This window comes from Phycodurus eques, chromosome 12 (assembly GCF_024500275.1).
Source record: "Phycodurus eques isolate BA_2022a chromosome 12, UOR_Pequ_1.1, whole genome shotgun sequence".
Classification (NCBI taxonomy): domain Eukaryota; kingdom Metazoa; phylum Chordata; class Actinopteri; order Syngnathiformes; family Syngnathidae; genus Phycodurus; species Phycodurus eques.
Genome location: NC_084536.1, coordinates 5139380 through 5163963, shown reverse-complemented (window position 1 = coordinate 5163963; position 24584 = coordinate 5139380). Strand labels below are relative to the sequence as shown.

The 24584-nt window shown below is 44.0% G+C and overlaps 1 protein-coding gene across 10 annotated transcripts in view; it reads right to left on the bottom strand.

The window, feature by feature from the left end:
- The window catches only part of kalrna (kalirin RhoGEF kinase a), a 204053-nt gene extending 179726 nt beyond the window's left edge, over positions 1-24327 (bottom strand). For all 10 annotated transcript variants that reach the window (XR_009769550.1, XR_009769551.1, XR_009769552.1 and 7 more), the window contains exon 1: positions 24244-24327. Coding sequence is in view for 7 of the 10 variants with exons in the window: in XM_061691497.1 (XP_061547481.1) it covers positions 24244-24310 (67 nt within the window). In the remaining 3 variants the exon portion in view is untranslated. The remainder of the gene's footprint in view (positions 1-24243) is intronic.
- Positions 24328-24584: the final 257 nt, after the last annotated feature.

The following is a 24584-nucleotide window of genomic DNA, read 5'->3' as shown; positions in this document are numbered from 1 at the left end:
AATGTGAGTATATACTTTTAAACACATACATGAGCAAGCACTGTTGAAACACGTGAGCTTGAGTACGGCGCAAAGTAAGAAGTCAAGAGGATGCCATATAGGTGCCTTCCTAGAGGAAGTGAACATTAAAACATGGAACACGTGTTGCAGCTATCAGATGAAACTCTCTCTCTCTCTCTCTCTCTCTCTTTCTCTCTCTCTCGCTTGCTCTGTTTGTTTCTATGTATCTCGCCCACTAGATCCACTTTCAGTGTGCAGACAGCAGCTGTCTGTGGAGAGGGAAAAAAAACATAGATGCAATGGTTAAACCTAGACTGCGTGCATGTATACGTGTTTAAAAAGGACAGTGGCAGTTTGGTGCGTTTGTGGAGGTGACAAATATTAGAAGATAATACATGTTTTTAATCGGCAAAATGAAATGAAAATTGACGGCTACAACAAATACTCACATGCACAAGAACTGCTTGTCCTCCTGGGTCTTAGCCCAAACTGCGCTCTGAATACCCTTGGTTGGTATATGTGATTCATTGCATGTACAGGTACAGAACATTACAATACAGATCATGAAATATTATGTAAATTAGGTCTATCATGGGGAAGCACAATGACATACAATGTAGTCACATAGTGGTTACCACGTCTGCCTCACAATTCTGGGGCTCTGGGTTTTAAATGTCAGCTCTTGGTCTTCCTGTGTGGAGTGAGTTTGTTTATAAACCACATAATTTATTATTTTTTTTTTTTATCTCTCGTAGGAGCAATGGAGTGCATCTTAGGTGTGCGTGAGCGCCACCAAAAATAGGCTAGAAATGCCCATATTAAATCATATAGAAATGGATGGATGGACATCTATTAAAATTTTGATTAATATTGTGCCAACGAAATGAGATGTATCGACATTAAATATGAGGAAAACGTGGGGTGTACAGACCATAAAATATGATGTAGATAAAAGGTGTATAGAACATTAATGTGATGTTAATATGGTGCATTAGAAGTGCCTAGGGGGTGTAACCGTTGTGACGTGTGTGTGTGAGTGCATGTGTGCGTGCATGTGTGTCTGTGCGTACTACAGCACTGGTGTGTCATTGTGCATTTGAGACCAACCAATTTGCATTCATTTTCAAAGAATTGCTGGTGGAATGAAGGAACGAATGAATCAGCAGGTCCCAATTCAAAACTGCTTCTATCTGTCGCCTTCTTTTGTGAGTCTTTGTGTTGTCATGCCATTTTCCTACATTTTTTGTCTTGGCTTCCTTTCTTTCTCATCCTGCATTGGATTTAGAATAAAAGCACAGTCAACCTGAGCCAACACACACATGCAGAGGAACATATGTGTCAGGCAGCAATTGAGCGGACAGAACCCGGCTGGACGTAGCATATTAATAGAACAGTGAGCGTGAGTGGAAACATTAATACAGGATATGAGCAGGTTGAGGAGGGTGCAATTATGTTGTGATCTTCGCGGTATTCTCGCAATGTCGTCTCACCGTTTGATGCTTTAATGACGCTCATCCAAAATTCATTAAAGAATCAAAAAGTAGTCTTTCTTCCCCTCTATGCTACCACGCTGGAACGATCCTGGAAGCTCATTTCAGCCTTTGTGAGATGGTAACAACAGTTTCCAACCAAACTAATCTTCAAGGAATAGTCACTGCTATCGATGAAAATTCCATTCCATAATAATAATTTCAAAAAATCCCAGAAATGCGGTCTATACTTTCTTGAAAAATAAACTATAAAAAAAAATTATTTTCTTTCCGCAACCCGCAAAAGTCAAACTTTCGTCATGACACTTTATTTACCCAATAGGCAGCTAAGTATCATTTTAAAACTGTTTTAACTGTCATACAAACGTAAAAATCAGTCAACCGCTGTTATATCAAGATGTGTGACACTCAGTCTTTACTTAATGACAAGTGACGAACGTGCCACAGATGCACTTTTCTTTTTCGTTTTTATAATCATCCAATGTTCAAGAAAAAGTTAACATCAAACATGCAATAAAACGCCTTATCTCTGATGAGAGTTCACAACTGGCGCAGATACTCCGATGCTGGAGTCTGACTGCTTTGAATGTGAGTCCACATATCACACCTGACAGCTTATTCATTAAAAAAAAAGCTAGAAAAAGCCAAAGAAAAAGCAAATCACATGAAAAGTTATCCTTTGGGGGTGGCGGAGCTGAGTGGTGTGCTGATACATTAACGGAGGCTCAAATGCTTAACTTTTGTGCTTATGTTCATGTAGCTTTACTAATGTGTTTAGTAGTATGGTGATTGTCCGGTGTCCACCCTGAACTGGTCGTCACCCAATCGCAGGGCACGCATAAAGAAACAATCATTCGCACTCACATTCACACCGACAGACAATTTAGAGTCTTCAATTAACCTACCATGCACGTTTTTGGGATGTGGGAGGAAACCGGAGTACCCGGAGAAAACCCACGCAGGGACGCGGAGAACATGCAAACTCCACACAGCCGAGGCCAGATTTGAACCTGGGACGTCAGAACTGTGAGGCAGGCGTCCACCGCGCCACTAATGCATTTCACTATACAGTAAATCAATATAAACTCATATCTGGTGTATATTTCAGTTCAGCATTGAAAATGCAGATCAGCATGAAATCTGTCTGTTTTATTATCCATCCGTGCATTTTCCGAGCCGCTTCTCCTCACTAGGGTCGCGGGCGTGCTGGAGCCTATCCCAGCTGTTATCGGGCAGGAGGCGGTGTACACCCTGAACTGGTTGCCAGCCAATCGCATGGCACATACAAACAAACAACCACTCACATTCACACCTATGGGCAATTTTAGAGTCCTCAATTAACCTACTATACATGTTTTTGGGATGTGGGAGGAAACCAGAGTAGCCACGCAGGCATGGGGAGAACATGCAAATTCCACACAGGAGAGGCCGGATTTGATTTGGTCCTCCGTGCCGCCCCTGTTTTATTATTATTATTATTTCTTTTTTTTTTACTAAACCCATCAAGTTTAAAGGTTTTTTAAAAAAACTACTAGAGAAATGATAAAACTCCTGTAAGTTTAGCAAGCAAGCTGCGAGTAGCTGGTGACAATTTCAACATGAGTTTGACTCTTTTGCATAGTACTTTTTTCCCTGCGTTTGTTTCTCCCACACTTGACCTCCCCTGATTTGTGGCTGATTGTGTTGCTTTTCTCTCTCAAAAACGGAACAACTCCGGAAAGGTTTGGCAATTTTCGGAGAGAGCAACATGCTGCACAGATTATTTGTATGTGCCCAATCAAGACGTAGTCATTTCCATTTGCTGCTCCACTGCTCTTCTTCCTCATGACTATATTTGCACTATATTACACTTCTGACTTCATCGTTCATTAGGTGAGATGGAGGTCAGCAGAACATAACACTCAAGGACAAACCACAAAATGTTTTAGTACTGTATTTTCCACAAGCCAAGCAATCCCTCTCCGGTCAATTTAGAAGAGTCCAGAAAAGATGAAGCTGTAAGGGTCAAATATAGTATAATGAATAATAAATTTGTGGCATTTTATACAATCCTTGCATGGACACAATACCTACAACATTAAAATGTTGCCTTTTCTCTCCGATTACATTATAATATTCATCATACGAGGCATTCATATGTTTTGAAACATATACACCAATGTTTAAAAAAAAAAGAAAGATTGAAAATGTGAGCGCAAGCACCGGTGGTTAGCACTCCTGCCTCACAGTTCTGAGGTTTGGGGTTCGACTTATATTAACCTATATAACGTAACTGAAATTTTTTTTTTTCTTTTAAGGGGAGAAAATGCAAACTACAAAATGTACAATTACCTGATTGCATATATATCTTACATGGAAAAGGATGACGCGCTGTGGCGACCCCTAACGGGACAACCCGAAAGGAAAAGAAGAAGACCTGATTGCATATATATAATGCGATAAAAATAAAGATTTTTCTCTAACATGAAGAATAATAGTGACTAATAATCGTGATTACAATATTGATCAAAATAATTGCGATTACTATTTTGGCCGGGCAGCACGGTAGCCGACTGGTGAGAGCGTCTGCCTCACAGTGCCTCACAGGACCGGGGTTCAATCCCCGACCCCGCCTGTGTGGAGTTTGCATGTTCCCCCCTTGGCTGCGTGGGTTTTCTCTGGGAACTTCGGTTTCCTCCCACATCCCAAAAACATACATGGTCGGTTAATTGAAGACTCTAAATTTCCCGGAGGTGTGAATGTGAGTGCGGATGGTTGTTTGTTTGTATGTGCCCTGCGATTGGCTGGCAACCAGTTCAGGGTGTACCCCGCCTCCTGTCGGGATAGGCTCCAGCACGCCCGCGACCCTAGTGAGGAGAAGCGGCTCAGAAAATAGCACCTTTGGAAATATATTTAGTGAGAAAAATGGTGACGTGATAAATATTTATTTCAGCCGCTGTGTGTGTGTGTGTGTGTGTGTGTGTGTGTGTGTGTGTGTATATATATATATATATATATATATATATATATATATATATATATATATATATATATATATATATATATATATATATATATATATATATATATATATATATAAAATACTGTATTTTGTAAACACACTGCATCTCCTATATGCTGTACAGGCATTTATTATTTATTACTGCCACCCACATGATATGGCTGTCAATGTCAAGGTTCGGACTGCATCTTTTTAATTGTTTATTTTTTTTTATATTGTGCTTCATGTTAAATACAGGAAATGAATTTACAATCGTATCGTGGGTTGTAGCTTTTTGCAGTCTTCTTCTACTTGGTTAGCTCATTTTTAAAATTAATTGTGTGAATTTGTGCCATCTTATGCAAGACTGACAACAAATGTAGAATCAGTACATCCTTATGTACTAACGCTTCCTAATGAGCAGACGTTAGCAGGTCGTCACGTTTTTTTTTTTAAATGAGCAACTGAGACAAAGAATTACGTTTTATTTGTGGTCACATTTTATACAGACCATGTTCTACTTCCATTGTGTTTCTCCATAACAGACACTCACAACACCTACTCACATGCTCATACACACAATAAGTATTTTGCTTGTTGACGCAGAGTAGTCAATAAAGGCTTTTGCTATCGGCACAGCTCGGGATAACGGGGCAATTAGCATTGGCAACAAGATATGTGAAGACTCATAAATGGAACCACTCTGAAACTCAAAAGTACCAAAGCCATCAGCAGTCCTAAATGGTAACACTTCAAACCACATGACAGCATATTACTACTCAGATCTACAGTATCTGGCTTTATTTCTCAACTCCAAGGCAACATCACATCAAAATGGAATACATGAGCAGGATTTGATCAATTCTTCATTTGTCCAAAATCGAAAGTGAATGTACATATAGTACTTGTGCAAAAAGACAAATGAAAACTGTGACGATGAATCAGCCTCGTTTGTATTTATTCTCAGATGTTTATTGACGAGCGGCTTCAGCAGTGTGCGCCACCAACTGATACCGACCAAGGTTTAAACATTAGTCAGCAGTGAAATCAATAACCACCATATATGACACTTTTCCCCGAGCAGTATGGATCGCTACCCATCTATGCTGGGCATCCTTTTGCACTGAAGAGTCACAACACTTTATTTAGTTCCACCAACATTGAAAGAGGGACACAATCCAGTGCTTGGTGAATTGTGCTTCACAATGATAGTAAGACATCAAAGGACGCGACATCGCCACAAATGCTTGGCCGCCCCAAGTTTCTAGACACTAGTAGATGCCGTGATATAGACCAATCAGAGCCAAGTGGTTTTCCATATTTTAATTGGGGAAAATGAGCGATCCAATGAGAGCAACGCTTATTTACATGTCACTTATTCATGAGAAATCCAGCCGATACAACTGCCAGGCATTAAAAAAATAAATAAATAAAAAAAACATTTACATTTTAAAAAACTAAAATAGTATGAAAAAGGACATTCGGGGCATTTCCAACCCAAATTATCTCGCAAGCCAGATGAAAGGATAACGTTATGAAAAAAAGGACAAACACTGAAAAATGTTTTTGTTTTTCATATAGAATGCTGTTGTGAGTTGTCAGCAATTTGCCATAGAGCCATCTTGTGGCGACATTTAACTTGGTCTAGCGATGGCTCTGCTACTAAGATCTCAAAGCAGAAATGATGCCATGGGCGTTTAGAAAATAATCAAACTCGACAGGCACAGGACAGGTTTGGAAGCTAGACTGTATATCAACGATGAGTCCTCTATGTTATTTTAAGGCATTTTTGGAGACTCGTGAAGGAGAAAGGAACTAACACTGAAATAACAGTTGACGGTGAGCATAGGTGGTACTTTATTAATATCCAGCAGTCGAACATGAAAAACAAGCATCCAAAACAAATTACATACAGCCAAATACAATGGGATCCTAAAAACTAACTTCTATAATAAAAATAAGTCTTCCTTTGACTCAGGTTACACTTTGAGCACAATACAAAATGGTTACAGAATAAACGATAAGAAAACACAAATCCCAACCAAACTCGAGCTAGACTAGGAATGTCCACAGGCCAAAGGCCAACATGTGCCCACAATTACACAGCACAACAATATACCCCCTAACAAGAGTAGTTAAATACTCATGCAAATACCGTTTGTCAGCACTAGCAACAAAGACAATTCAAAATTCAACTCAGCTGTAGCAGCAATACATACAAATGAGAGGTATGGAGACTGACTGCCCCTCCTTGAGCCGTCACCTAATCGTGGTGAGGGGTTTGTGTGTCCCAATGATCCTAGGAGCAAAGTTGTCTGGGGCTTTATGCCCTTGGTAGGGTCACCCACGGCAAACAGGTCCTAGGTGAGGAACCAGACAAAGCATGGCTCCAAAAACCCTGATGTCGTTTTCCTTTGCCCGGACGCGGGTCACTGGGGCCCCCCTCTGGAGCCAGACCTGTAGGTGGGGCTCGAAGGCGAACGCCTTTTGGCCGGGCCTGCACCCATGGTGTATGTATAATGTCCAGGCGCTGAGCCAAGGGGCAATAAGTATACCCACACCTGCTTTGCTATTCTCACCGTGGGCAACTCCAGCGTGGAAGAGAGTCCAACCCCTCTCAAGAGGACTGGAAGGGGGTTATTGGAAGGAAGGAACGGCCCCCCCGATCAGAACCCGAGTGGTGTTCTCTTATTGGACGTCTTTGCTCAACAAGGATTGTCCATAACGAACACCATGTTCAAGCATAAAGGTGTCCACATGTGCACTTGGCACCAGGATACCCTAGGTCGCAGTTCGATGATCGACTTTGTGGTCGTGTCATCGGACTTGCGGCCGCATGTTTTGGACACTCGGGTGAAGAGAGGGGTGGAGCTGTCAAGTAATCTCTGACACTTAATCACAGCCCTCTGTCAAATATGTCCAATATTTGTGTGTTACCTTCACCAAGAAAATCATGTTTCAAGTGAATTGTGATTATGTTTGTGAGCAACTTCTTTGTGTTATGTTGTTTGGTAGCTAAAGCTAGAATTTTTATGATTGGTCAGTATTCTTCCTTGGAGTTTTCCTATACAATTTTAATGAGAATCCACACATGTGAAGGAATGGCATTTCGTAAAGAGCGTGAACTTCTGCCAAATCTCTTGTTAGTTAGCAGGCTACAGCAAAATTGGCAAATTGTGTTTGGTAATAACTGGCAGTATACTTTCTGATTGATGGAGAATGAAGTAAGACGTTTACAATAGATTAACAGGACCGAAGCAAAATGTAGTGGGCTCATTATTGGTACGGCAGAGTTTATTGAAATAATCCCGATCTTTGATAACTGATGACACTTAATTCGTATATCTGTAAAGTCTTCTCCAGTTTGAAATATGATGCTATGTATTCAGGACCAGAAGATATGTTTCGATTGAAACAACTTTTTTGTGTAAGATTTACATGAGCTGTTATTTCAAACTGAGGTTTATCCGTATCCGACAGAAGATGTGGCAACAATGTAAACTGGATGTGAACATTTGCAGTTAATGTGTTCTTATCCTTCCATCTCTGTCCTATCTCACCAGATACCTCACCAGGTTGTAATGTGTTGCAGTGACGTTGACCAATTCCAATGAAGTTGGGAGTTTGTGTAAAACAGAAATTAAAACAGAATAAAACGATGAGCTCATCTGACATGGACTAACAGAAGTGGAAATATGTGCTGTGGTCCGCGTAGTCCACATTTCAAATTGTTTTTGGAAATCATGGACGTCATGTCTTCCGGGCCGAAGAGGAAAAGGACCATCCGGATTGTTATCAGCGGAAAGTTCAAAAGCCAGCATTTGTGATGGCATGTCTGAAGGCACCATTGATGATGAATTACATACAGGTTTTGGAGCAACATATGCTGCCATCCAACCAACGTCTTTTTTTATGGATGTCCTTGCTCATCTCAGTGCAATGCCAAGCCACTGCATCACTTAAATTGTGTTGGGATCTGACCGACTTCTTGCGTTCTTATCTGCCCAGCCAGCCACTGGGGAGCCATCACACACACACTGGTGAGTAATAGTGGTGAGTAATTACGCAGGGTCAAGCATGCTGTTGCTGTTTAAGCAAGGTCTATTTAGTGTTTTCTGTTTGGACGTGGGCGGCATGGTGGACGACTGGTTAGAGCGTCAGCCTCACAGTTCTGAGGACCTGGGTTCAATCCCGGGCCCCACCTGTGTGGAGTTTGCATGTTCTCCCCGTGCCTGCGTGGGTTTTCTCCGGGCACGCCGGTTTCCTCCCACATCCCAAAAACATGCATTAATTGGAGACTCTAAAATTGCCCGTAGGTGTGACTGTGATTGCGAATGGTTGTTTGTTTGTATGTGCCCTGCGATTGGCTGGCAACCAGTTCAGGGTGTACCCCGCCTCCTGCCCGATGACAGCTGGGATAGGCTCCAGCATGCCCGCGACCCTAGTGAGGAGAAGCGGCTCCGAAAATGGATGGATGGATGTTTGGACGTGGGCGGCACGGTGGGCGACTGCCTTCTATGCATTAACTGTATTTTCTTCCATTAAATTGTAATTTGCAATTGCACTTTGTAATAGTACATTTATTCAGTTAGCCCTTTATTTGGGTTTTTTTTTTTAAATGATCTATCACTTATTCTTACTAAAAGATTAATTTTGAGCTGAAAACTGTTACATATTGTTTGTTAAAAGGTGGTGCAATAAAAATAAAGATTATTCTCTAACGTGGAAAAATCATGATTAATAATCGTGATTACAACATTGATCAAAATAATCATGATAATTTTTATATTATTACTGCCAAACCAGTTTGGTTTAACAGTAACCTTCAGCTGAGAGTGGCAATAAACAGCCTGAAGCCTCATTTTTTTGAAGAATATTAACTAAACAAAGTGCCGCTTGTTGTGACGTGAGTTGGGTCACATGCCGCCATACAGCGCTCACTTCTCAAGTTTGCGCTCGCAAGTCACAGCAAAAAATCGGCTGATCGACGGTTCATCTCTTGTAAAAGTATCACTTGTCACTTGTATCTCAAGGCACCACTGTATTCGTTTCTTCCATCTATGCATTTTCTGAAAAGCTTGTCGTCATTGGTGTCACAGTTAAGATGAAGCCTATCCGAGCTGACTCTAGACGAGAGGCTGGGTAAACCCTGGAGTGGTCACCAGTAGGTCTGCACAATATATCGTTTGAGCCTTGTCATCGCAATGTACTGTATGTATGTTTCAGGTCTGCTGTTTCAGCACCCTGAGTCCAGCCCTTGTTTGTGTGTGTGTGTGTGTGTGTGTGAGTGAGTGTGTGTGTGTGTGTGTGAGTGTTTCTTCCAATCTATAATAAACATTTGTTCACAAACTACCCTCCCTCTCCTCTCTGCATCTGGGTCCAACTCGCAACCTGAATCCTGACAGCATGCGCAATAGCCACATCGTAGAGTCCTGTGCAATGTTGGTGTATTGATATACAGTGAGTCAACTGTAATTAATAAATTACCAGTAGAGGAACCTGGTTGGACATGCTATTAGGATTACCACCGATGTTACAGTAAATTAATCAAACAACACACACGCAGCAGCCCAGAGTGTTATATACTTCTTTTTTTTTATAATAACTATTAATGAGGACACGGGAAACAGTTATACACCAGCATTTTCTGTATCTCTCTTCAGAATGTGACAAACGAATGCATGTCGCAACAGATTATACTTGTTATACGACTACAACATTATTGAAGGGATAAACTTCACATATACATTGCTTCAACTAATGCACTTAAATATGGACATTATAATGTATATGTTAAAACATAGGTGTAAAATAACAGAATGATTTAAAACAAATGAATAGTGTTAGGAATGTGCTAATGACAAGACATTATTTTAACTTCATGTCTGGCTGGACTGTTGCTCAATACAACAGTGCCTTTAAATGAAGCGAGACGTCATACAAATAACTGCGTATACTTTTTTGCTCTATTGAGCATAGTTTATCTAGAGAGGGAAAAAGAAAATGTGTGCTGGTTTTCTCATGTTACGTGTATATTATCCTGTATTTTTTAACATCACAATTCATATCACAAGGTTAATGAAAATCGCAATGTCTTTTATTTCTCATATCGTGCGGGAAAAAAAAGAATGTTCAATTAACCTAGCCTATTCTTTTGGAATATAAGTGTGAGGAAGTCGGAGTACCTGGAAGAAACCCATGCAAGAGCAGTGATTAGAATCACACTCCACACAGGAAGGTAATGTAATTTAATTTTAAATAATGTATTTTTTTGTATTTTTTACGTGAGGGAAGACTTGATTATGTGAGGCTTTTAACTCCTTAGTTGTTCATCTAAATAAAAGCATAAAAGCATCCTGGGACACGTCTCACAAACACACACACACGCACACGCACTTGCTCACAGCAGTTAATAACATCAGGATCTATTAGCTAGCACTGCTAACCAGCGAGTATCACACACAAATACTCACACACACACACACACACTAGATTTCTTTGTGATCGATTACATTGAAAACAGATGCTCATTACACTAACGCACACAGTCCACACGCACACACCATATGGCTGCATGTGTGTGTGGAGAGAAGGAAGCTTTTATGGATAGAGAGGACAAAGACAAAGAAAAGAAGGAGTGGGGAGAGGCGGAGGAAAGGAAGTCCTTTCTTTGTATTTATCTATTTAACACTCTCACTCGTCCCCCGGTGGGTAATAAGTGCTAATCCACATAAGAAGTACTTGTGTCTGCTTGACACTCACACACGCACACACAGAGACACACACACACACACACACACACACACACACACACACGGTACTTCACACCCATCTGCAAGTGGGTGTGTAGACGGGAGACAAAGGGATAGATGGAGGGAGGGATTCCCTGCTCTCTCGTCAGCAACACCGCATTGTTTGTGATGGCAGCATAAAGACACACGCACACATGCACGCCAGCAGGCGCACACACATAAATAAATCACAATTCAGTAGCACCTCTTTGTGAGTGTCCTCGCCATGACTCAGGAAACAGGGCGGTGGCCAGCTTGTGCGCACTTTGACCCTTAACATGTGACAGGAAGTGATTGGATCACACGGCTTCCACGAGCACTGAAGACACATTAACACTGCCTGTAAAAGCTGCAGCGGCACTGTGGCTGACTGTTTGGCACATTTCTGAGGACCGGGGTTCAAATCCCAGCGCCGCCTGTGTGGAGTTTGCGTGTTCTCCCCGTGCCTGCGTGGGTTTTCTCCGGGCACTCCTGTTTTCTCCCACATCCCAAAAACATGCATGGGAGTTCGATTGATGATTCTAAATTGCCCGTAGGTGTGAATGTGTGTGTGAATGGTTGTTTGTTTATATGTGCCCTGCGATTGGCTAGCGACCAGTTCAGGGTGTACCCCGCATAGGATAGGTTCCAGCACACGCGTGACCCTAGTGAGGAGAAGCGGTACGGAAAATGGATGGATGGTTGGAAAAGCTGCCATTTTTTCTCTATAAATGGTACTGACAGGGAAGAAGGGGGGTGGAGACAGCAAAACATCTCAGTGACATTTGCCTTCACAGGTAGTATCAGCGATGTAACAGAGGCAGGACAACACCTTTTACACTGTCTGCAGAAGCCGACATTTTTCCATTTGCCTTCTGTGTCACGGTCGCCATAGAAGAACGGCACTGACGCGAGTGTGCAGGTTAAAGAGGTGATATTGTACAGCAAATATCAGAGCTGTACAACGGGCAGGAGATGCTGCCGATAGGCTCTTTTACACTGCTTGTATCAGCTGACATTTATCTACTGCACCTCGAAGTCATCCCAACAATATTCTCCCTTCTGATGTAGTATCGGAGCCTGGAAGGCACCTGTTTACCTTTTTCCAAGGCCGTGGCTCCATATAAATTGCACAGATGAAAAATGGGAGGCAAGCCTCGAGGCGTGACACTGCCTGTACCACTTTTTACTTAGCCTGCCGAATATACAGAACAAAGATAGAGTTGACAAAGTTGTCAATTCTTTGCCTTCAGAGTAGCTGAGCTGTAATAGAGGTATTTCCAGCACATTTTATACTGTCTACAAAGCCGTTACATTTCTGCCTTTTTTTTGTGTTTCTGTTCTCTGTAAATGGCACTGTAATATCATGCGATATTCCTCCTTCAGAGGTAGTATCAAAGTTGTAACAGCTTCAAATCCCAGCCTGCCTGTGTGGAGTTTGCATGTTCCCCCTGTGCCTGCATGGGTTTTCTCCAGGTACTCCGGTTTCCTCCCCAAAACATGTCCGGTAGGTTGATTGAAGACTCTAACTTCCCCGTAGGTGTGAATGGTTGTTTGTTTCTAAGTGCCCTGCGATTGGCTGGCAACCAGTTCAGGGCGTACCACGCCTCTCGCCCGAAGATAGCTGGGATAGGCTCCAGCACTGTATACTGAGTACGTATCTTCAAAATGATTCTCTAGCATTTTAGACTTAAAAACATCTCTAAAACAGACTTTAAAAGATCAATGCCCTCATGACAGAAATAATGGGTGCTAACTTCGTGGAATAAAATTAGTTTATTGCTTTAACAAAACAAGACACGTGACAAGGCTAAAATGAAACTAGCTTTTGGATTCATACGCGACGGCGACGCAGAGTAAATGTCTTTTGCGGAGCCGATCGATGACGTCATTGATCGAATCGGCAGATCAGCATAAAATGCTAATTATCGGCCAATACCGATCAAACCGATCAGATCAGTGTACAGTTATGGGCGGGACGGTGGACGACTGGTTAGCACATTCACCTTACAGTTCTGAGGTATGGCATTCGCATGTTTTCCCCAGTGCCTGCGTGGGTACTCTGGTTTCCTCCCACATCCCAAAAACATGCACAGCAGGTTTATTGAAGACTCTAAGTTGTCCGTAGTTGTGTGTGCGCATGTTTGTTTGTTTCCATATATATATATATATATGGTATATATACCATATGTGTATATATATATATATATATATATATATATATATATATATATATATATATATGGATATATATATATATATATATATGTATGAGATGATAATTCATTTTCTGGGTTCACAGTCATCATGGCCCTCTGAGGGAAGTCATAATTACGATGTGGCCTGTGACAAAAATGAGTTTGACACCTCTAGCCTTATGGGCTCAGTTATTACATTTGCAAAGCCTTTTTTTTAACCAGGCCAATAATGTAATAACCAGCCAATGACATAAGTTATTACGTTATGGGCCAAAAGTTATTACGTTATAGGTTCCGGATGTTTATTACGTTATTGGCCAGTTATTACGTTATGGGCCTATTCGATTTTAAAGCGGAAAAATTCTGGGCCGTTATTATGTTCTGGCTTCTACACGTACCTTTGTCAAAATTCTGCTGGTTATACAGTACAATGAACAGTGGTTAAGTGTTCCATTTGTATACACTTAAAAACAATTAGAATGTTAAAGACAATCAAGATTTTATGATGATGCAGACATATTTACCCTGGAACAGATAACTTCTACTTTCCATTCATTTCTATGAAGAAAATTCCTTCAACATCATGATCGTATGAATTGATTCATATTAATCAATTGCTGACAAGCTCTCGTTGATGTGTGTGCAAACAAAAGTCTTTGTCACACGCTTGAATACATTTACATGAACTCATTAATGGATTAAGTGGACCCCACAAATTGGACGCTGAGCCGCCGGTTGAGAGTCTGATTAGTAATACGAACCCTCCTACAGCCCTTCCCCAAATAAATCACCCCATTACACACTCCCTCCCCCATCTGCTTTAAATTGAAGGTGCATCTGGCTGAAAGCTGGGGGAAAGCAATGTGCTTTATGTGTGTTTGAATTCAAAGTCAATGAACGGATTACTGGTTACTCGGCCGTGTAATGTCTCTGCTCACACACACACACACACACACACACACACACTGAACCACTTTCAGGCCCAGGTCAATGTCATTCTAGAAGTGTCCAGCCAAAACGAACACACAAAAGGTGGCCTGGCTAGACTCGTTGATTGTTACTTTTGACGAATGTTGGAGTGTCACAGTGCAAAATTATGTAACGTGACATACATGAACTGTATATTAATATATGTACTGTTTGTGGCCAAACGTATTTGGACAGGTGGCCATTTAGAATTTAACAGTGGACACTATTTGCACTCTTCTGGAATGACTTGTATAAGGCAATTCTTGCCCATTCATCATAGTATGATGTACTGTATGATGGGCTTGTTCTTCCACACCAAACTCATCTAAACATGCTATTATGAACCTTGCTTTGTGCTCTGTAGAGTAGAAAAGGGACTTCCCTAAACTGTTGGACGCATAATATTGATCAAAATATTTTGTGAAGATAAAGAATTTGGGATTAAAGGGTATATATATGCAGTTTTCAAACTGCTAGCAATATTTGAATGAAGCTTCATTTCAGTACACGCATCCACCCACACCCATGCCCCTGCCCCTGCCACCGCATGTCTCTGCTTGGAGATATGCCCACAGCTTACTAAACCCGGACAACAAAAAACATCACAGAAGAGATGTTCGTCGTACTCGCCTGGCCGCCTCAGAGTGCTCCTCAGTCGGCCACGAGCCTGTCGACTGCCCACTAGAATTGACCTAGAGGAAGACACAAATGCATCGTGTCCACCTGGCCACCTCAGTGCAACCGTGCCCGGTTGGAAAGTAATAATTAAAATTAAATTATAGGCATTAGGGCGGCACGGTGGCTGACTGGTTAGAGCGTCTGCCTCACAGTTCTGAGGTCCGGGTTTCAATCCCCGGCCGCGACTGTGTGGAGTTTGCATGTTCTCCTGTGCCTGCGTGGGTTTTCTCCGGGAACTCCGGTTTCCTCCCACATCCCAAAAACATGCATGGTAGGTTAATTGACAACTCTAAATCCCCCGTAGGTGTGAATGTGAGTGTGAACGGTTGTTTGTTTATATGTGCCCTGCGATTGGGTGGCAACCAGTTCAGGGTGTACCCCGCCTCCTGCCCGATGATAGCTGGGATAGGCTCCAGCACTCCCGCGACCCTTGTGAGGATAGGCGGCTCAGAAAATGGATAGATGGATGGATAGAGGCATGAGAAGGGGGCCAGAGAGGGTTGCTCTTTCAAAAGATCACTTTACTAATACTTTACTGTCCGGTCATACAGACAATTTTAACATGTACGACAAAAAAAACATGTTTTAAACTGAAAACTCTCTCTTTAAGGGCTCTAGCCCAATGTCTGATTAATTAACTAATAAGGAGGTGTGTACCAATACATTATCCAGATAGTGTAGATTAGGATGGGGCAACGATGTTCGTTTCATGTTAAAGTGTCATTTGCAGCCAGTAATGAACTCACACTGGACGTTCCACATAAATCAAGGAGTACACTTATGTAATACAAATATGGATATTCTGTTCTAGTTTATTGACTATTTTTGATGAAATATATTGCCTAAGGCGGCACGGTGGCCGACTGGTTAGAGCGTCAGCCTCACAGTTCTGAGGGCCCGGGTTCAATCCCCGTCCCCGTGCCTGCGTGGGTTTTCTCCGGGCACTCCGGTTTCCTCCCACATCCCAAAAACATGCATTAATTGGAGACTCTAAAATTGCCCGTAGGTGTGACTGTGAGTCCAAATGGTTGTTTGTTTCTATGTGCCCTGCGATTGGCTGGCAACCAGTTCAGGGTGTACCCCGCCTCCTGCCCGATGACAGCTGGGATAGGCTCCAGCACGCCCGCGACCCTAGTGAGGAGAAGCGGCTCAGAAAAAGGATGGATGGATAGATTACTTTATCGTTAAAATGCCCCATCTGAGGTGAGATTAAGAGTGGTGACATCATCTCAGTTCAGACGACAAGATGACACTCTGCATGATGAAGCAGCCTCAGCCCCCATCGTTGGCCTTGCGCAAAAGGTTGACAGACATTACTAGCCAATTTGTGGACAACCTGGGGTTTCTGTTCCCCTTGTGACGGCCGGGCTCTTCCGGGAATATGCAGCTTTTGAATTCCAGTAACCCCATAAAAACTACGGCCCGACAAATCATGTAAGACTTCAAGATGAAGACAAATTCTCTGCAAAGAGTCAAAGATAATCGCAGTCTTCGCCGTTTTGTTACCCGACACATCAACCTTCACTCGTGCAATAACAAGAAATGAGTCGTCATTTGTAAAGGAAGATTGTATTGATATGCTAACATACTGGTTGTAGCATTCGGCGTCTGCTTCAGAGCATGCATGTAGATATACAAGTGTGTGTGTGTGTGTGTTTGTGTGTGTGTCACTTCCTGCTACTGATAATTATGCTTCTATTTATAAAACGGCTGATTAACATTGACATGCAGCATTATTTATTTTTTTGCTTGTGTGTATATTAATATGCGCGTGCACTCGCAATCAACTCCTATTGTGCGCTTTAGTAATTGCAATTAATTCATCAGCAAATGTGAATCATTTGCATACATTTGATATCTTTGAATATGGAAAAAAAAATCCCATAGGAAATAATGGAAATAGTTCAAATCAGGGGGCAAACTGTCACCATCATAAAACCTTTATTAACTGCACCGACAGTGTTTATGTAGCGTTTTAATATTTAGCATAACTATGATAGCAATAAGAAACGAGTAACTACCCCTGTTAAAAATGCTCCTTTTTCAGAGTAACTGTCACAAAAAAGCCTATAGAAAAAAGGCTATAGAAATTTACACAGGATGGTGGTGTGTAAGATGACTCCGGTGGTGGGGAGGAAATTTTCTATTTTATTTAGGCTATAGAAAAAGCCGAAATAAAATAGAAAGCAAAACTGACCCAAAGTTAACCCTTGCTCGGACATGGCATGCATGACGGCGGCTAGATTGCCGAAGTTTTGTGCAAATTCAGAAGGATAGTTTGCTGCAAAATTATGGTCATATCTGAAAAATACAACTTCAAGGAGATTTGACTTTAGATGTTGTATTTTGTTAGCACATCTGCCTCACAGTTCTGAGGACCGGGGTTCAAACCCCAGCCTCGCCTGTGTGGAGATTACATGTTCTCCCCGTGCCTGTGTGGGTTTTTTCCAGGGACTCCAGTTTTCCTTCTACATCCTGCTCTAATACGTAGCGGCTGGGGGTCGCCCTCTTCAATCATGACAACGGAAGATGTGTTTTGATTGGCCACCTGAATTTCTGCCCCCAGCATGTAGCTCACATAGCACGCACTCAGTGAGTTTTTTTACCTCGCGAGGGGAAAAATATCAAACATGTCAACTGAAATTTGCATGGACAGGCAGGCATGAAGCGCAGTGTTGATTTCTCTCCCTGATTTCTTTGCTCCCAATAACCAGTCAAATCACAGCCTTTGCGGGTAAAAAAAAAAATCATTTTGTTTGCAATTATATTAGCCCGAGTCACAACCCTTACTTTCTATTCATTTTTGTGACAAATCATGAAGAAACAGTTTGAGTCGTGGAAAACAATCAACCATCTTACAACATACACCTTTCAGCCAATTAAACGCATTTTTTTTTTTATCTTTCACTCCATATGAGTTTCTTGATCACCTAGCTTTAAGACTATAAATCAAACCCAGGGCCAATTTCATGTAGTTGAAGGGACCGAGTCACTGCAAGAAACCTTTGCCGCCACTAATGCGATCTCGCCAAAGTGTCAAGTGGAGAGACACGGCGGCGCTGAAAAGACATTATTAAATCTGACGGACTCAAGAAGCAGACCGCATCCATTAGGGCGTCAGCGGGCCCGAGATGCATTGCAGACGAACAATAGACAACTAACCTCGCCGGGAACTTGAAGGAAATGGATACACATACGCCTTGTTAGCGAGCTGTGTGCAGCCGGTTGCACAAACGAAAAAGTGACAAGGCATTTCAATGTGTTGTGAGCACTCTGGCGCCACCACTGGGTCGGATGTGCTGTTACGAAACTTTTGGGTTGCTTGTTAAGGTTCATCACAGTACATACAAAAATAGTAGGCTTTACACGATCAGGATGTTTGGGGCCGATCACCGATCAACAAGTTTAAAAAAAAAAGATAACCAATCACCGATCCGATCACAAGATGGAGTAATGTGTCTATTTACATGACTTGTTCATTTATTGTATATACTTGTGTACCGTATCCATCCATCCATCCATTTTCTGTACAGCTTATCCTCGCAAGGGTTGCGGGCGTGCTGGAGCCGTCCCGGCTCAAATTATTCTCGAGCATTTTAGACAAAAGTTAAAACACCAATGACCTCTAGGGGGCATTCAAGGATTGGCCACTGACAAGTTTAGGTCAAATCAACATTACAACATGACAGAAATAATGGGTGTTAACTTACTGTAATTAAATTACTTTATTGCAATTAAATTACTTTTATGAATACTGTTAATGGCATGCTTACTCTAACTTTCTCACTGTCCCAGCTATATGGACAGGTGTTGTCCAGAGTTTGAGTCCATTGGACTTTTCTCCCACCACCCCCACCCCTCCACGCTGCGTTGCTTGAACGCGGCATGCTCCTCGTGTACATTCTTCAGGTGCTCGATCAAATTTGTCCATCCATCCATCCATTTTCTACCGCTTATCCGAGGTCGGGTCGCGGGGGCAGTAGCTTTAGCAGGGACGCCCAGACTTCTCTCTCCCCAGCCACTTCATCCAGCTCTTCCAGGGGGATCCCGACACGTTCCCAGGCCAGCCGAAGGATGTCGTCTCTCCAGCGTGTCCTGGGTCGTCCCCGGGGTCTCCTCCCGGTGGGACGTGCCCGGAACACCTCACCGGGGAGGCGTCCGGGAGGCATCTGAATCAGATGCCCCAGCCACCTCATCTGGCTCCTCTCGATGTGAAGGAGCAGCGGCTCTACTCTGAGATCTTCCCGGATGACCGAGCTTCTCACCCTATCTCTAAGGAAGACCCCGGACACCCTGCAGAGGAAACTCATTTCGGTCACTTGTATCTAGGATCTTGTTCTTTCGGTCAAGACCCACAGCTCGTGACCATAAGTGAGGGTAGGAACGTAGATTGACCGGTAAATCGAGCGCTTCGCCTTTCGGCTTAGCTCCTTCTTTACCACAACGGATCGATACAAAGGCTGCATCACTGCAGACGCTGAACCGATCTGCCTGTTGATCTCCCATTCCATTCTTCTCTCACTCGTGAACAAGACCCCAAGATACTTGAACTGCTCCACTTGGGGCAGGATCTCATCCCCGACCTGGAGAGGGCACGCCACCCTTTTCCGACTGAGGACCATGGTCTCAGATTTGGAGGTGCTAATTCTCATCCCAGCCGCTTCACACTCGGCTGGGAACTGCTCCAGTGAGAGTTGGAGGTCACGGCTTGATGAAGCCAACAGAACCACATCATCTGCAAAAAGCAGAGATGCAATACTGAGGCCACCAAACCGGACCCCCTCTAAGCCTCGGATGCGCCTCGAAACACAGCAGGTCAGGCTGGGGGAGGCCACCTCATCCACACGCAGCATCAGCACTGCGGCGCCCCAAGGTTGTGTCCTCTCTCCGCTGCTCTTCTCTCTCTACACGAACGACTGCACCTCAGCGAACCCGACTGTCAAGCTCCTGAAGTTTGCAGATGACACCACTGTCATCGGCCTCATCAAGGACGGTGACGAGTCTGCATATCGACAGGAAGCGGAGCGGCTGGAGATGTGGTGCGGCCGACACAACCTGGAGCTGAACACGCTCAAGACGGTAGAGATGATCGTGGACTTCAGGAGGCATCCTTCGCCACAGCTCCCCCTCACGTTGTCCAGCTGCCTTGTGTCAACCGTCGAGACCTTCAAGTTCCTGGGAATTACAATCTCTCAGGACCTGAAGTTGTCGACCAACATCAACTCCGTCCTCAAAAAGGCCCAGCAGAGGATGTACTTCCTGCGGCTTCTGAGAAAGCACGGCCTGCCACCGGAGCTGTTGAGACAGTTCTACACAGCGGTCATCGAATCAGTCCTGTGTTCTTCCATCACAGTCTGGTTTGGTGCTGCTAAAAAAAAGGACAAACTCTGACTGCAACGGACAATCAAAACTGCTGAAAGGATTGTCGGTACCCCCCTACCCACCATTGAGGACTTGCACCCTGCCAGAACTAAGACAAGGGCGTGCAAAATCCTCTCGGACCGTCTGCACCCCAGTCACCAGCTCTTCCAGCTCCTTCCCTCAGGTCGACGCTACCGATCAACGCAAACTAGAACTAGCAGACATTCCAACAGCTTCTTCCCTCTTGCGATCAACTTCTTAAACACCTAACCTATAATTCCATTACAACAAGCTGGAATTTTTTTGACTTAAGTTCGTTGTCACATATCTGTGGGGCCAATTATGTATTACTCGTGCACTCACTGTAGTTGTCTCGCCATGCTGCACTATTTGCATATACTGGCCACTCATGCCAGAGTAGCATCTGCTCCATTTGCACACTGATTGAGGAGTATCTGTAACATTTGCACAACCATCATTGTCCCAGATGATCGCACTACTCGTCACTTTAAACCGCATACACTCCTTGAAGTCTCGGCGCCCTTTGCACAATGGTCATTGCACCGGACTATATTAGTCATTCGAACTGCTCTAAGTGCTAGAGGACTCTGCATCTTTTTGCACAATTGTTTTTGTCAATGTCTTTATGTCTCCAAAGTGTTCTGTAAATTGACTGTCTGTTGTACGAAAGCGGCTCCAACTACCAGAGACAAATTCCTTGTGTGTTTTGGACACACTTGGCAAATAAAGATGATTCTGATTCTGATTCTGAAATTCTGTCCATAAAAGTTATAAACAGAATCGGTGACAAAGGGCAGCCTTGGCGGAGTCCAACCCTCACCGGAAACAAGTCCGACTTACTGCCGGATATGAGGACCGAACTCTGACTCCGATTAACAGGGACCGAACAGCCCGTATCAGGGGGTTCGGTACCCCATACTCCCGAAGCACCCCCCTCAGGACCCCGAGGGACACGGTCGAACGCCTTCTCCAAGTCCACAAAACACATGTAGACTGGTTGGGCGCACTCCCATGCACCCTCGAGGACCCTGCCAAGGGTGTAGAGCTGGGCCACTGTTCCACGGCCAGGACGAAAACCACACTGCTCCTCCTGAATCTGAGATTCGACTTCCCGAAGGACCCTCCTCTCCCTCATGGGAAGGCGTGTCGGTGGAATTGAGGAGGTCTTCGAAGTATTCTCCCCACCAGCTCACAACGTCCCGAGTCGAGGTCAGCAGAGCCCCATCCCCACTATACACAGTGTTGGTGGTGCACTGCTTCCCCCTGCTGAGATGCCGGATGGTGGACCAGAATTTCCTCGAAGCCATCCGGAAGTCTTTCTCCATGGCCTCACCGAACTCCTCCCATGCCCGAGTTTTTGTGACCACCAAAGCTGCATTCAGCTTGGCCAGCCGGTACTCATCAGCTGCCTCAGGAGTCCCACAGGCCAAAAAGGCCCGATAGGACTGCTTCTTCAGCTTGACGGCATCCCTCACCGTTGGTGTCCACCAACGGGTTCGGGGATTGCCGCCACAGCAGGCACCAACCACCTTACGGCCACAGCTCCGGTCGGCCGCCTCAGCAATGGAGGCGCGGAACATGGTCCACTCGGACTCGATGTCCTCCGCCTCCCTCGGAACATGAGCAAAGTTCTGTCGGAGGTGGGAGTTGAAACTCCTTCTGACAGGGGATTCCGCCAGACGTTCCCAGCAGACCCTCACAATACGTTTGGGCCTGCCACGTCGGACCGGCATCTTCCCCCACCATTGGAGCCAACTCACCACCAGGTGGTGATCAGTTGACAGCTCCGCTCCTCTCTTTACCCGAGTGTCTAAGACATGCGGCCGCAAGTCCGATGACACAACCACAAAGTCGATCATCGAACTGCGACCTTGGGTGTCCTGGTGCCAAGTGCACGTGTGGACACCCTTATGCTTGAAGATGGTGTTCGTTATGGACAATCCGTGATGAGCACAGAAGTCCAATAACAGAACACCGCTCGGGTTCTGATCGTGGTGGCCGTTCCTCCCAATCACGCCCTTCCAGGTCTCACTGTCATCATGGAGCTACTAGTGCATTACTAAACAGGCATGAGTATTGAAAGGATGCTCTTGGATAAGCATTTAGTGTACTTGAGTGTAGTGTTTCTTTAAAAAAGTGACATCGCCAACCTCTGGTCTGGCATGCATATTGCAGCATTTTATGTCAGCCTTGGTGTTTTTTAAAACAAACATCCATCCATCCATTTTCTGAGCCCCTTCTCCTCACTGGTGTCGCGGGCGTGCTGGAGCCTATCCCAGCTATCTTCGGGCAGGAGGCGGGGTACACCCTGAAATGGTTACCAGCCAATCGCAGGGCACACATAAACAAACAACCATTCGCACTCACATTCACACCTACGGGCATTTTTAGAGTCTTCAATCAACCTACCACGCATGTTTTTTGGATGTGGGAGGAAACCGGAGTGCCCGGAGAAAACCCACGCAGGCACGGGGAGAAAAATGCAAACTCCACAAAGGCGGGACCAGGGATTGAACCCCAGTCCTCAGAACTGTGTGGCAGACGCTCTACCCAGTCTACCACCGTGCCTCAAAACAAACAATCAAGCATAATTCACAGTCAGTTTCATTAACAACAGTTTCTGTTAATGTTAATGCTGTTTCAAAACAATTACAGCTCAAATGGAAAAAAATCCAATACAATTACATCTGCTCTTTGGTCTGCTGATGTACAGTAAATCTTTGACATATCAGGGAATACATCCATGCTTTTAACTTGATCACATTGTGTTGCCGTGGCAATTTGGCCCTGCAGCTTGCAGGTATTTTGATAAAGAGCATCGATTGACATCAACGCATTGTTCAAGTTGAAAGAGAGTCTGCTCTCTCAAGCAAGTCAACAAGTCTCCAGTCATGCCTTTACCTGAGTTTTTAGCAATTAGTCAAGAGTGGAGAGTAAAACTCTTCTAATACCAACTATGAATGTTAAACTAGTCTATTTTACAATTTGTGAAATATTGTGAAAATTATTTAATAGATCCTAAAACACTTAAGATTCCAGAATTACATGCCGGAGGTTGCTATTCATTTCTCTCTAAGTACTTTCATGACGACCAGTTCCAGCCCTGATCACTTCCCTAGAAAGCCAATCGATCCCAGAGCCCATCGATTGATTGACACTCCAGTGCACACAACCCCCCCCCCCCCCAAAGAAAATACGTGCACACAGTCACGTGACGTCTCCGTGAACACTGGGGACACCATCACAGACGAAACGCTCGCGCGCACGCGCCGTCTGCAGAGGCTTGAACATCATTGAGATAACGTCATTGAGTCGCACATTAGCGAACACATTTCCTGGCGTCTTGCAGCAGCTGATTTCAAGAATGGGAGTCGTCTCGCTTTTTAGATGCACACACACATACAAACAAATATATATATATATATATATATATATATATATATATATAGAGAGAGAGAGAGATATATATAGATATATAAATATATATATATATATATATATATATATATATATATATATATATATATATATATATATATATATACACACACACACACACACGCAAACATAGAAAGTGCACACACAGCTAGAAAGAAACTGGGAGGAGATGTTAAAAGCTGCAGAAGGACACCGGGCTGATGTGCAGCAGCAGCAGCAACAGCCCACAAACGAGCTTCCCTTCTCACATTGAGAACAGGCGTTGAGGTCCCAAATCTGGCCCATTTCGGGGTTCATTTCCTTACCCCACCCCTTCACCCCACCGCGGTCGTCCTTACCTGTTTTGAAGAACGCATCAGTGTCGGGGTCGCCGGGCGCCTCCTCGGCCGCTTCTGCGGGGTTCATGCCGGATTTCGGTTCGACACAATCCCACCGAGAAATGAGTCCAAACAAAAGACAGGCGCGGGGGAACAAAAAAAAAAAAAAAAAAAAACCACTCGGTGTTAGTCCTCACATGACCAGGGTCCACTTTAGGTGGCCTCCATCCCACTCCCGAGCTTGCTTTCTGTCGCCTTCTGCGTTTGTTTGGAGCCTGAAGGCTGGCGGCGCTCCTTCTCTATTGTTCCCCGTCCAACCTCCCCGCTGCTCCGCCAGGGTCTCTCTGCCTCCCCCTCCCTCC